The sequence below is a fragment of the Chenopodium quinoa genome, unplaced genomic scaffold (assembly GCF_001683475.1).
Source record: "Chenopodium quinoa cultivar QQ74 unplaced genomic scaffold, ASM168347v1, whole genome shotgun sequence".
Taxonomy (NCBI): Eukaryota; Viridiplantae; Streptophyta; class Magnoliopsida; order Caryophyllales; family Amaranthaceae; genus Chenopodium; species Chenopodium quinoa.
In genome coordinates, this window is record NW_018742204.1 from 7,036,769 (window position 1) to 7,051,185 (window position 14,417).

The following is a 14,417-nucleotide window of genomic DNA, read 5'->3' on the forward strand; positions in this document are numbered from 1 at the left end:
TTCCCCCTCAACTGATCCCTCAATCAGTTGAGCTCTCGAATCTCTCTCTTTCTCCTTGCTTCACTCAAAGCAATTTCACACTCTAGAGTTTACCCAAACTCTACCCCAATACAACACAATATAAAACTACTAAGATGCTAAGTACAAAGACACACTCAAGGACTTAAGTGGATTTTTCACTCTTTTAGAAAAGCTAAGAATTGTAATGCTCAAGTGTGCTTTTCAAATCAGAAAACTAATCCTATTTATACAGGAGGAAAGCAGTTGAAAACCTTACGTTTTCCTTAGCTCCACTATACCACAACTTCATGAAATAAGGAAGTGCAGTTCGTGGATGCTTGGGCAGCAAGCTGAAGCGCACAACAAGGAAGTGGTTCCTATATTTTATCAACCTCCTTTACCAAGTAAAAGCCGTTTGAAAAATAGTTTTACCAAGTCAGATTTTCAAAATGTTAGGATAAAAACAGAACACAAAATCTTTTAATAAATAAGATATTTTACTTAAAAGATATTTTTCCGAAATAAAATTAAATCTTTGTTAAAGAAAGGAAAAAAAAATCTTTATAAACTGAAATTAAATCCACTTAAATCCTATCAATTAACAATGTACTTAACATATATACAAGAATCCTAAAATAAATAATAAAGATACAATAGACTCCTTGGAACACGGTGAAGCTTCGACTCTGGAGCTTCAGTTCCTCACTCAAGGAACTTGGCTTCTGATTGTCTTCTATGCTCATCCATAGCTCGTCCTTTAGACTTGTTCCATGCTCCATTCTAACTCTAGAACTTCGTTGCATATAAAACCTGTCAATACATCAAAGCTAATAGACAAAAGTTAAAGCCCCTATGGGTTTTCTTAGGTTCCTTGAGTCATCATCAAAACCTAAGATCAACAGCAACAATAGAAATGTTCTCTTCAACTCTTTGAAGATTTTTGCTAGAATTAAATTCAAGTGGGACGTTAGGAGTCTTGCTAGTCGAATTAGCTTGCCCCGACGCATGATTATACGCCCTTGCCTCTGACGTGGTGTCATCCACATCCATTAGTTGCTCGTCCCAAATTTCTTAGAGAACTACTTTACTCCCACTTGGCTTTCTAGAGAGGAATTCCTTTTCTAGAAAGACACTATCGCGAGCAACAAACACTCTGTTATCTTCATGATTGTAGAAGTAATACCCTCTTGTCTCTTTGGGGTAACTCACAAAGAAACATTTGTTTGACTTAGGGTGTAGTTTGTTGCCTTATAAATGTTTTACATATGCTTCACATCCCCAAATCTTGAGACAAGACAACTTTGGAGCTCTTCCATTCCATATCTCATATAATGTCTTTTTAACTGCTTTGGACGGGTTCTTGTTCAGTACTTTAGCAGCTGCTTCTAATGCATATCCCTAGAATGATATGTGAAGATCAGTAAAGCTCATCATGGACCGAACCATATTCAGTAAGGTCCTATTCCTTCTTTTTGACACACCATTTAACTACGGCGTCCCTAGAGAGGTCAATTGTGAAAGTATTCCACAATTAATCAGATGTTCACCAAATTCTTGGGTTAAATATTCACCACCACGAGCAGATCGTAATGCTTTTATTGTTCTCTCAAGTTGGTTTTGTACTTCATTCTTGAATTCTTTGAACTTTTCAAAGGCTTCCAACTTTTGCTTCATTATGTAAATGTAACCAAATGTACTTAAATCATCAATGAATGTAATGAAGTAAATAAATCCACCCTACCTTTTAAACTCATTGGTCCACACACATCTGTATGTACGAGTCCCAAAAGGTCACTAGCTCTTTCACCTATACCCGTAAAGGGTGACTTAGTCATTTTACCAAGCAAGCATGACTCACAATTTTCAAATGATTCATAATCAAATGTTGAAAGGAGTCCTTCCTTATATAATTTCTGGATGCGCTTTTGGTTAATATGTCCAAGCCTACAATGCCATAGGTATGTTGGTTTGATCCATCTGTTCTTTGCTTTTTATGATTTATGTTGTAGACATAAGTTGTATAATTTAAGACATACAAGCCATTAAACAATTTCACTTTAGCATATAACATATTATCTTTGGAAAAAACAACACTTGTCTCTTATTTCAAAAGAAAAACATTCATTACCTAAAATTGGAATTGAAATAATGTTTTTGGTAATTGTTGGAACATAATAACATTTATTAAGCACCAAAACAAGACTAGAAGTCTTAAATGATAATCTCCAATAGCAAGTGCCAACTTTTGCTCCATTTCCTACTTGAAGTGTGACTTCCCCTTTTGCTAACTTTCTACTCCCGCCTAGGCCCTGCATGTTATTAACAATGTGAGGACCACAACCGGTATCGAATACCCAATTTAAAGAAGAAGTAAGATTAATTTTTACAACAAAAACATTAGGCAACTCTTTACCTTTCGTTTTCACTGGTGTGTATAATGGGGACACCCAAGCGTGTGGCAAGACCACCTACCACAATAGAAGCACTGGCTTCCCTCCTTCTTCAAGTACTCCTCTGAAAGGTTGACCAAGAGGTTGACTAATGTCACTATCGAGCCTTAATCATCATGAATAAGCCGACTAGAAAAAATCCATCATGGAGCGAGAACATAATAGTATCATGTGCAGAGTCATCATCGATCGGTCTCCCTAGGATATCCATCTGATTGAATAATCCAATCAGTTCATTGACATGGGTCCTAACTGATTGACCACACATGAGTTTCTTAGCCATAATCTTACAATGAATTTTGTAAGTCTCAAACCTTGCACTCTCAGTCTAGGAGTAGTCAATATAAGGGATCTAATTAACGACCTCTCTTACATTGTGGTTATTGATGCCTCCACTTCCTAATGCCCTAATGTCACCTCAATAGATGGCACGAAGACATTCATGCAAATTAGTCAACTCATAGTCCCTGAACCTTGTTTTCCAACAAGTTGGAATAGATTCTAAAATGAGATTCCTTATTTTCTCTGCATTCGAAACATCTTTTGCATGCCTTTCAGGAGTAAAACCAATAGTATATCTGCTCTCAATGGGTATATATAAACGAGCTTCAACCCTTTGACTTTTAAGAACATTTCTCTACTCGTTTTCCCATTCCCTGAAATTTATGAGATTCAGCCTTAATTTCAATTTGTTTGGCAAAATAGTGTTGTCTGTAAAGGTTATTCATCTACAAACAAAAACAAAACGAGGCAAAGTTCAATAATTATGTTTAATAAATTTAAAGTACCATATGGTATATAGGATTGGTAACTTTAAAGCATTTATTCAATATTAATTGATCCCTGTTGAATTAAATGATTCCAAGACCCTTTATTTGTGTAATAGTTGACCGGACTGAGGCCTTACTATCAAGCATCACATTTTCAAGGTGAGTAAACTCTTTACTGATTACAACTCTTGTAATTTTTGGTTGAATAATTACCTATCACATGTTTACTTATTATCCTTAGCTTCAAGGTTCTAAACCCTTTAGGTAACCTTGTTGAGTATAACCAATTAAATGTGTAGAACGTGATCTACCCTACAATACCTAAGATAACGAGTCACACTCTGCGGAGGCCGACCTATCACTCACTATCACTACTACAAAAAATGGCAAAGAGACCCGTTAAAATATGCTTGAGAGACCACCTTATAATGGGTCTCTATCACAAGGGTCTATTTGATAAAGAGACCCATTCCTTAGAGGGTTCTGTTTGTGAGGACAAAGAGCCCGTTGTTAGTGATAGCAGGTCTGTTACATAAGTTTGAAAATTGATAATTTAGACGGAAAAAAACTTGTTGATTGAGATAAGGGGTATGTTTGGTGGTCAAATAGATCTGTCATGTCAATTAACGGGTTTCTTTGTTCTTTGTTTTTATATAAAAAAAACAATATAAATTTTGCATTTGAATTTTGAATATTTCATTTTTATGCTCTATACAAATTGGCGGAAAATTAAAAAGATTGTAAGTTACAATACTTTGCCTAAAAATACTTTTAGACCATATGAAATAGCCTGGGGTAAAAAAAAATTTGATAAGATACAAAAAAAAAAAAACCAACATAAAATTCAAGAAAAATTAACACACAAATATTTAAAGTCACTAAAATTTACAACTATAATTACGCTCGAGTACTACTCCATCTTACGCAATTTCGACAAGATCTACTACTCTTGGTCTCTTTGAATTTCTGGGGTTAGGAATTTTGACAAGATCAGACAATGATGTAAAAAGAAAAATAAAGCATATAAATTAAAAACTAAATTGAATTGAGAAATAATTACATTATCAAACAATCATATTAGAAAAATAAGAATTCATCAAATGAACACTTACCAAATCAATTACAACACTATGTTAAAATTGGGTATTCCGAAATTCCCACTAAACATTGTCAATTTAGCCAATTTCAATATTTTCTTAATAAATTATACAAAACCCATCAAATCTTAATTAAACCAAAATCCAATCAACCTAAAAACAAACAACAAAATTCGAACCACGAAACAAACCGAAAATAAAACAAATACCAAATCACAAAATAAGCTAAGAATCAAACGAAAACAACTCACACAACAAACCAAAAACGTCTACCCACCACCATCGCTAACTTAAAACAACCCAGGAAAAAAAAAAGAAATTCGAACTAACTCAGTGAAATTTGCAAAAACTGTACCTTAAATGCTTAAATCTAGATCTTATTACACTGAAGCACTTTGCATCTATCATCGGAGGCTAAGTAAAGAGGGATCTTGGAGGTGGAGACTTCTCAAAATACAAGGAGCATTCATATGCTCGAATAAGGCGTTGATGAAGGTGGAAAAAAAAGAAGCAGAAGAAGCCATTGATGAGAGGGAATAAATTGGAGGTGAAAGAGAAATGAGTTTGTGAGGAAAAAAAATAGCAAAGGAATATAATGTCGGTGACGAGATGCAGAGGAGAGAGATTGAGCAAAAGGATGGCACAATTAACACGCATAAATAATGAGAAGTGAAAAAGAAGGTAAGAGACCCGTTGCTCTTACAATGGGTTTCTTATCTCACTCTTCTTAATAAAGTTTTGGGCCCAAGGGCTTATAAGAGACCCGTTGCTCTTACAATGGGTTTCTTATCTCACTCCTCTTAATAAAGTTGTGGGCCCAAGGGATTATAAGAGACCCGTTATCTCTATTAAAGGATCTCTTACATCAAACATACCCGTTGATTAAGATAACGGATCTCTTATTAGGGGCCCTTTTCCAGTTTTTGTAGTAGTGTATCTAAGGATTGTTGGGTATTCAATTGGAAAAGCAACCTCAATATTAATGGGACCTAGATTTGTTATGTTGTGATTATTTAGTGAACTCTAGCGCATCATCAGTCAACATAAAATAAATCTAACATGCATAACCTACTAATGCATAAATAAAACATGACAAAGTATGTCCCCTTAATCCTAAGAAAACTAATAAAGAAAAAAAAAACTCCCACTTGAATGTTCATGGATCTCATCCTCTTATTCTTTTGGGTCTCCACTCCATTGGCTTCTTGGATCAACTGCAACCTGTAATATTATTTTATTCTATCTACTACTTAAAAAAAGTAAAATAAATTATAAAAATACTTAATGGTACGCAATCCGTATTTAGATTACAAAGATACGAAACGATGCGCAGATCATATTTAGAATCTATGGGCCATACTAGTCTTTATATAGCAATAAATAATATCATATATTATAAAGTGCCACATAATAAATCACTCATCATGCTTTCCTATAAAACACCACATGTTCAAAATTAAGAAACATGGCTCTAAATATCTCATATTTTAATTAAATAATTGCAATAAGATAATATCACATATTATTTCTAACCAACCATAAAATATCATATATATTTTATTTTAGGCAAGGGATAGAATCAAATCACATTTTTATTATGGAAGATAAATCATATTTATTTTCCATGATTATCCTAACTAATTTACGAGATTCTATCCTAATTGTCTAGCCAATCACATAATTTTAAATCAATTATTATCCAAATTAATTATGGGATAATATCATTATTCAATCAATCACTATCCAAATAGAATCTTTTGCTCCATAATTATCCAAACTTAACAAAATTAACCACTTTAACGTAGTTAATTATCTTTTCAAAAAACAAAACTCATCTTTTAAATTTTAATTTTTAAATCTGATTTTTATTAAAATAATTTTTTTTTGAAATTCGTGCACCAGCCACCGTGGTGTGGCCAGCCAAAGCCGGCCACTGTGGCCGTACACCGTGAGGTTTACGCTGGTTGTAGCGATGCACATCAGCAGCATCAGTGCCGGGCAACCCTTGCACGGTGCTGTTGTTGCTTCCCTTGGTTGACTCGACCTGTTGCCCCACCCTGCCCCTCCCTCTGGACCACCTACAGCGGCAGCCACCATTGCTGCGCCACCTAGCCGCGATTGCCACGCATAAACCCCCTTTTTTATTTTAATTTAAATAAAACAAAACAATTTTTATTAAAATTAAATTAACTTAATATGGTCCGATTAATTTCAAAATTAAATCTTATTAATCTAGATATTAGAGTTCTTCATGAAATTAATCCCCAATTTAATTTAACTCTTAGATTAAATAATTTGATCATGAAAATATATAATTTAGCATGAAATCAAATAGATTAAATTCATTAAACACATAACAACTAAATGAAATAAAAAACAAAACAAAAATTTCACAAATTAGGGTTTATGCTTTCGAAATTTTTGAAAATTAGGGTTGGGGGATCGAAATTTTCGAGTGAATCAAGGCCAAATTTTGATCTTTTGATGGGTAATTTGGAGCAAATAAAATAACTTTTAATGATTCTATATTGTTAAATCACATTTAAAATAGTAATTGACCCATAATTAAATCATTCTCCCTCCTAATTGAATTAAAATTGTGGATTATCAAAGAATTAATTAATATTCAATATATGTACATGCATAGGCTTACTGATAACCACTGTAGGAGTTTATAAATACAATTGCGGAAAACATAAATCATATTCATATAGCACCTAGTCCCAAGATCATGCATAACACATACAGAATTAGAATTAATACCTTTGTAGCGTGATTCCACGTGTGATCGTACAAGAACAAGGGAGACAAAGAACCTCAAATGTGATTCCTCTACTTGGTCCACGGGAACGGATTAAGACCTCCACTAATGCTAGTTAGTTGCAATTGATCCCTTCAATTGACCTTATATGGAGAAGAACGAGCAACGAACTAACCACGAACCACCACACGCGCCACTAGGGGTGGCCGGCCGTGAGTCCAAGGGGGAGGAGAGTGAGAGTCGTGGGTTAGAGAGAGAGTTAGAGGGTTTTGGGATTTTGTTGCCTTGATTCATAATCTAGTGTAAGTTGATTATGACTTAATTAATCAACCTTAGGCATGAATCTTATTTATAGATCTCATCTCTAAATAAGAGTCCATGACAAAGCCCAAAACCTAACTCGAATCTAACTATACTAGCCCAACTCAATTCATGATTACTTGCTTGCTTATGAGGCCCATAAATGGGCCTCTAACTTTCTTAACCCAATACCCTTGTGTGTGACCTCATAGGATCCATTCTAGCGGGCTTTGGACTATTTCACTAGCCCAAAGATAACTGATCATAATTTAGCAATAGATAACGACGAGCCAAAAGAAAGAACTAATTATCTCCATAATAGTGATCCTTGATATATCTAGTAGTTGCACTTATTGAACACATAACTCCTTCAGTTACGACCTATTATACTCAGCCCTTTACTCACAAGTTCCACACTGAACTTGCTACATAGTAGGACCCTATCCTACCCAATCTAAGTCCCACACTTTGATTCACTCATATTCTCTATGTACTACCTCTTAGCTTCACACTAGAAGCTTACACAACTGTATGCAAAGAATGTTTTACACACTCACCCAAGAACCCAACCAAGACTCCTAGTATATGAAAGGTAAGCCAAACATGAAAGCCGAAACTAATATGACAAAGATTATAAGCTTGACAAACTTACACAATTAAGCACAATTCGATTCCTTCATGCATAGACTCACAGAAAACTAAGAAATGAGTTTTCAATCTACTATTTATACAAGACTAGCTCGTATAGCAAGTAGGGTTTTCAAAAAGATAAACATGGTAAATTAACAAAATCTCAAAACTTGATTTTAAGTAAATCTATTATAAAGAAAATCTTTTTGGAAAACTTATTAAAGATAGATAATCATAAGATCTTTTGATAATCAGTTTTTAAGAAGCAAATCTTTTTAGAAAATCTTTTTCTTAAAAACTTATCTTTTTCTAAACTTTCCTATTTAATTAAATTTTCCAAGCTCTTTGACACGCTTCTAATAATTTGGGGAATGAGAGCTATAATAATCTAACTGGGGGGAACTATCAAATGCGATGAGTCACACCTCGATTCATCAATTTCGATCAATGAAACATAAACCCAATTACAATAAAAACACAACCATCATCTCATCCACCTACATTCTCGACTCTTCAACCTTCTTTTACTTATTCGCTTCATTTCTTCATTTTTTTTTTATTTTTTTTATTTTTTTTATTTCAATCCAACAAATTTTTCATTTGAAACATTTTCCAAATATTTTTCTTTCTTTTCTTTATTTCTCTCTTTCTTTTTCAAGAAATGTTACCTTTTTTTTTCAAGTAATTCAATCAAACCTCCTATTCTCACTTTTTCTCTTCTTCTTCCTTTTCTTTTCAATATTTTCGCATCAATTGCAACTTGAAACAGAATCACGCAAAAATACCGCATAAAATAGCTCCCCCAAGCTAGACTTGGGAAAAGTAATCAAATTGGGGCCAAGGGGTAATTTTTGTGGAGTTTATGAAAAATATAGTCAAGCTACAACATGGGTAAGCAAGAAGGGAACTGATGTTCTAATTTTGTCTGGAGGCTACCTAATGAACGTGGCCTTCATCATTTCAATGTGCACGTGAAATGCATTACGACACACTACTAAGAGTCTAAAGTCAAAACTAAGATCAATGCTACACCAGGAACTAAACACACACAAGAATGAATATATAAGGCTCAAGCCTCACGGTTAACACAGTCAAGCTCCTGAATCATACACAATTAAATAGCCTTGACTCCTACTAGGGATCAACAAATTCAAGGTCAAATCATGATCTTTTAGTCCACTATGCAAGTCTTTCAATCGAAAATAAATCAAAACCTTTTGGCATAAAGGATAGGGGCACAGGGAAGCAGTTCAATGGCCGTTGGCCGTTCATTATCATGATTCTTTTATTTTTCATTTCTTTTTCCAGAAGAAAGCATTAAACCTTACTGCTAGTGAAAACACACTAAAGTAGAAAGAGAGAGTGAAAGATGTACCTTGTGTACACAAGAACTTCCCCCCAAGCTAAATCAGACAATGTCCTCATTGTCTTAAAGGGAAACTTGTAGTCAAACCTCATCTTCATCATCACCCAAAATAATGTCACCAAAGCCTCGAGGATTGCAATGCATCTCTTTGGAACAAAATTGAGCAAAAACGAAACAAAGTGTTAGTGGGAAAAAGAATAAAATTGAGTCATGTGCACTGTTTTAATCATAACTTTTTATGTATAAAAGATAATGCAGTGATTCTAATTGAATTGGAAAGTAGACTAAAAGATCTTTCCAACGATAGGTCACACGCAAAAATCTGATAATTAACCAGAAAGTTATGGCCTGTCGAAATTGAGCAGTTTTGCTGATCCATACGCGCGCCCGATCGGGCGAGCTCTTCCTGATCGAACTCGAACGCAGTCCAGCAAATTCTTCTCCTTTTAAATCAGCCTTTTAGATCAAAATCTGCACCAAGAGAACTCCCACAAGCATAAGATGTACTCTCCTTACCTCTCTAAGAACCAAAGAAAAATGAAAACACACAAAAATTAGAAAAGACTAAAATAAAAATAATGAAATACGGGTTGCCTCCCGCAAAGCGCTTGTTTTTCAAGGTCTTTAGCTTGACCATATTGATACTCATTGGCTCAACCGGGATCACCACACGGAAGAGGAACTCCGCAATGTCGCCCATGGGAATGATTGCCTCCAAGTAACTCCTTCATTTTATAATTATCCTGCCTCGTATCCGAACTTACCTTCATGCGGCCAAACACATCATTGGGTGGAATTTTGTCCTTGCTTCTCACAAAATTTCTATCAAATACATACTTATCAACAAAAGGGTTAGTAGCATCGATTCTTAAGCAAGTACCACCATCAAATTTAGAGTTATGTTCATCAAAGAGCTTGAATATGACTTGTTTATCCTGGGCCCTAATGGTCACTTATCCTTTAGGAACATCTATTAGAGCTTGACTAGTGGCAAGGAATGGTCGACCAAATATAATCGGGATCTTATGGTCTACTTTCATGTCCATAACAACAAAATCAATAGGAAAAATAAGTTCACCAACCTTAATTAATACATCTTCAACCACACCCTTAGGGAGTCTAGAGGTTCTATCAGCCATTTGAAGAGAAATAGGGGAAGGTTTAAGTCCTTGCAAACCTAAATTCTCATATAATGAATAAGGCATTAAGTTAACACTAGCACCTAAGTCGCACAAAACCTTATCGAAAAATTTCTCGTTTATCGTGCAGAGAATAGTGAAACTACCAGGATCATGCAGCTTAGGTGGTAGGTTATCATATAAGAGAGTAGGGCCCTTTTTATGTGCTACTTCCTTATCCTCATGTTGATCTTTAATATTCTTTACAAAATTTGCAAATTGAGGCATTTGAACTAAAAGATCAGAATAGGGAGTAGAAGCGTGTACCTTCTTGAGGGCTTCACAATATTTTCCAAAATGTCTATCGAGCACAGCTTTTGACAACCGTTGCGGGAAAGGCATCGGTTCCTCATAAGCCAGTGGAGCCACATATTTGGAGCTTTGAACATCTTTGCCCTTTTTGTCTTTCCTAGACTCCTCACTGCACACCTTCTCAACAATTTGCCTCGGAAAGGCTTCATCTCTTCTCAAGAAAACAGCATTGCATTGTTCTTTTTGAACCTTTGCTTGATCTTGAAGAGTTGATAGGCGACTCACCTGTTGTGAAAGTTGGCTTATTTGGCTTTCCATGAGCTTACTATGGGCTTGCAACTGTTGGATGGAGCTACCTTGTTGTTGGATGGCACTATTGGTTGTGGTAATGAAGCTCTCCGTCATCAAATCAAGGCTAGATTTTTGGGAAAGTAGTTGCGTTGGTTGTTGGTTCATAGGTGTTCTTTGTTGGAAACTAGGTTGTGAGTTGTAGTTGTTGGATAGGGATGGTTGTGATGGTGGATTCTGTTGTCCTTGGGTGTTCTTATAAGAGAAGTTGGGATGTTGTTTCCAACCTTCGTTGTAAGAATTGAAGTAGGGATCAAAAGGTTGTTTGGGGTTCGAAGAGTAGAAAGCATTGGCTTGTTCAATAGACATCTCACTCATATTCTGCGGGCAATCCGGTGCGATGTGGCCCTGCACATTGCACATTTGACAAACCTCCAGTGGGCTAGTAGAAGTTCCAGATTGGAACTTATCAAACCTGCTTGTTAGTGCCTGCACAGAACTAGCTAACATAGTCAAAGCATCTACATCAAGCTTACCTCCTTTTTTCACATTCTGACGACCTCCTGGATGATAATTATCATTGGCCGCCATCTTCTCAATCAGCTCCTTTGCCTCAGTTGGGTTCTTTGTCAAGAGAGAACCCCCTGATGCAGCATCAATGTAGATTCAGAACTCATGGGTTAGGCCATTATAGAAGGTTTGAATCAACAGCCACTCTGGGATACCGTGATGAGGGCATTGTCTCTGTAACCTCTTGAACCTTCTCCAAGCCTCATAGAGAGACTCTTCATCTGACTGTCGGAAGGTGGATAACTCGTTCCTCAACCTGGCAGTCTTCTCATGTCCCAAAAACTTCACTAAGAAGGCCTTCACTAGCTTGTCCCATGTATCGAACGAGCCAGTGCCTTCATCTCTCAACCACTCTTTCGCCCTATCCCGTAGTGAAAAAGGGAAAAGGCGAAGTCTGATAGCATCATCTGTAACACCATTCATTTTCATAGTATCACATTTCTCCAAGAAACTATCAATATGAATTACTGGGCAATCATGTGGTAGCCCTGCGAATGAATCATTAGAGATGAATTGGATGAATTGCGGCTTGAGCTCGAAGTGCTGAGCTGTTACAGGTGGTCTTATGATGCTAGAAAGGACTCCGGTAGTCGTATCAGGAATACCGTACTCCAAAAGGGATTTCGTTGGTTGGTCTACCATGTTTCTCCTACGTCGATTTCTTGTTCTCCTTCTTCTTATAGTTGCCTCGATCTCAGAATCAAATGGTTCAAGATCTTCTGAACCTGAGCGTCGTGTGGGCATGCACAAGAAAAACTAGAGAAAAAGTATCAAAAACACAAGAGAGAATAGCCGAAGCAACGAAATAAGCTTAGCAAAAACGAATCACAAATAATTAGATGAAAACCGTTAGTCCCCGGTAACGGCGCCAAAATTTGATAGGCGGTCGCACACCTAGCAAAAATAACCTAACTAACCACTACTATGTAGACTGGCAAGTAAGGGTCGAATCTCAAGAGACTATGGTTCACCAATAACTATTAGACTCAAGTAATTACTAAGCAGAATTCAACAATGATCGATTAACTAAAGAACTAATGTATGGAAAATTCGAAAATAAACTAAAGAATATGAAGAAATCAAATAATTAAAACATCCAAGATCAAGTATCACCACAATTACGAATGATGCAATTATATTTCTACCCCTAACATACAATTCCAATTGAATGGGGAAAAGTAAACCCTAATCAATACCAAGGACCTCTCTCGAGTATCAATGGCTTCTCTGACATACAATCAAGCCTATTCTCATGGTATCATGCATATTAGAGACATTAAACACATTACTCTCACTTCCCAATCATCAACCCAACTATTCTCATGTTGAAAATCAAACCCTAAATTGATCTACTCAAATCCGTTTAAATCCAACTCTCGTTGTGATCGAAACAATGGAATAATCACAATACTAAGATTACGTCTAACCTAGTATTGGCATAATCACAATCAAATTAGCATAGCAATTGTAAAAGTCATTAGAGAATTTAAAGTTTTAATTCATGCATCAATCATAATTGGGCTACCCAAGATCTTGGAATAGAAAATCTACTTACACATATTGAAAGAAACAATAACAATCATAAATATGGAAAACATAATTGAAAAGCAATTATAATTGAAAGAGAATGAAGTAGAAGTGAATACCAAGGATTCTTCAATTGAAAGGAATTAAATTGTTGAAGAACAATGCTCAAATCTTGTGCAAGGAATTATAATTGCTTCAAAATGATAAACTAGAATTCTAGAGAGAGAAAAAGGAATAATGGAAAACTGAAAACTGTCTCTAATGAAAGTTACAAAGGGTATTTATACCCCTTAAGACCTAAAAAATGAAAAAAAATTAAATCGGAGCTGCGCCATAATTGTGCCCGGTCTGCCCGGGCTGTGCCTGCCCGATCGGGCACTTAGGATTAAAGTTGCTAAAATTGCTTCCGCTGGAGTTCTTCTTCGCCCGGTCCAACCGGGCAGGTTGAGCCCGATCGGGCGCGAGACCAAAATCATCCTGTTGCCTTCTCTTGAGCTTCGTAGCAATGTCAAGCTTCTTCTACCACGCGCCCGGACTGACCGGACATGGGTTGCCCGATCGGGCGCATGGCACTGCCATTAGCCTGACTTCCTCTATTGCGCCCGATCTGACCGGGCATTCCTAGCCCGGTCGGGCACAGCTATAAATGCTGCTTTTCTTCCTCTTTTCTCCTTAGTCTTGGTTCGTTGTTTAGCTTGCTTATACGTCCTCGTCCACTAACATCTCCAAATTGCTCTAAACATGTCCGAATTGTCCGGAAAACTCCAAATTCCTGTAAAACTTATAAAAATACACCGAACACACTAGAGAAGAGATTGTTAGCAGGAAATGGCTCGAAAGAGCCTAAAACCATGCAAAAACGTAATGAAAAGTTGGGAAGATATATGTATAAAACGTGTATATCATTATCATATTTACATTAAATCCAAAAGATAAAAAATTAACTAAATAAATTTGTTGCGCCAATATTCTATAAACATAGGATGCTTGGGCTTAACGCAAACCAGGACTAAGTTCCTGTTGTCACTTGTACTCTAGTTTAAAACTGGAACTTTGCAAGCTAAGTTCCTCCAGAACTTGCTGTCTTCAACACAGACCAAGTCAACACCTTAACTTGTTGTCTTCAAGTTCATGTTAGGGAACGTTCCTGTTAGGGAACTTAGATAGTTCTTGTTAGAGAACTAAGTTCCTATTAGGGAACTCTTCTTCTATCTTGTTTAACCTTTCT

The 14,417-nt window shown here is 36.1% G+C and overlaps 1 protein-coding gene and 1 long non-coding RNA gene across 2 annotated transcripts; both read right to left on the reverse strand.

Annotated features, from left to right (window-relative positions):
• Window positions 1-2,148: 2,148 nt before the first annotated feature.
• Window positions 2,149-5,285, reverse strand: LOC110709061. Its single transcript, XR_002508842.1, has 3 exons — window positions 4,673-5,285; window positions 2,414-4,186; window positions 2,149-2,309 (listed from the first exon to the last, which is right to left on the reverse strand). It is a non-coding gene; the product is annotated as an uncharacterized LOC110709061 (long non-coding RNA).
• A 5,042-nt stretch (window positions 5,286-10,327) lies between these two features.
• LOC110719779 lies at window positions 10,328-12,304 on the reverse strand. Its single transcript, XM_021898790.1, has 2 exons — window positions 11,818-12,304; window positions 10,328-11,736 (listed from the first exon to the last, which is right to left on the reverse strand). Exons 1-2 carry the CDS (start codon window positions 12,302-12,304, stop codon window positions 10,328-10,330), a joined length of 1,896 nt encoding a protein of 631 aa, XP_021754482.1.
• Window positions 12,305-14,417: the final 2,113 nt, after the last annotated feature.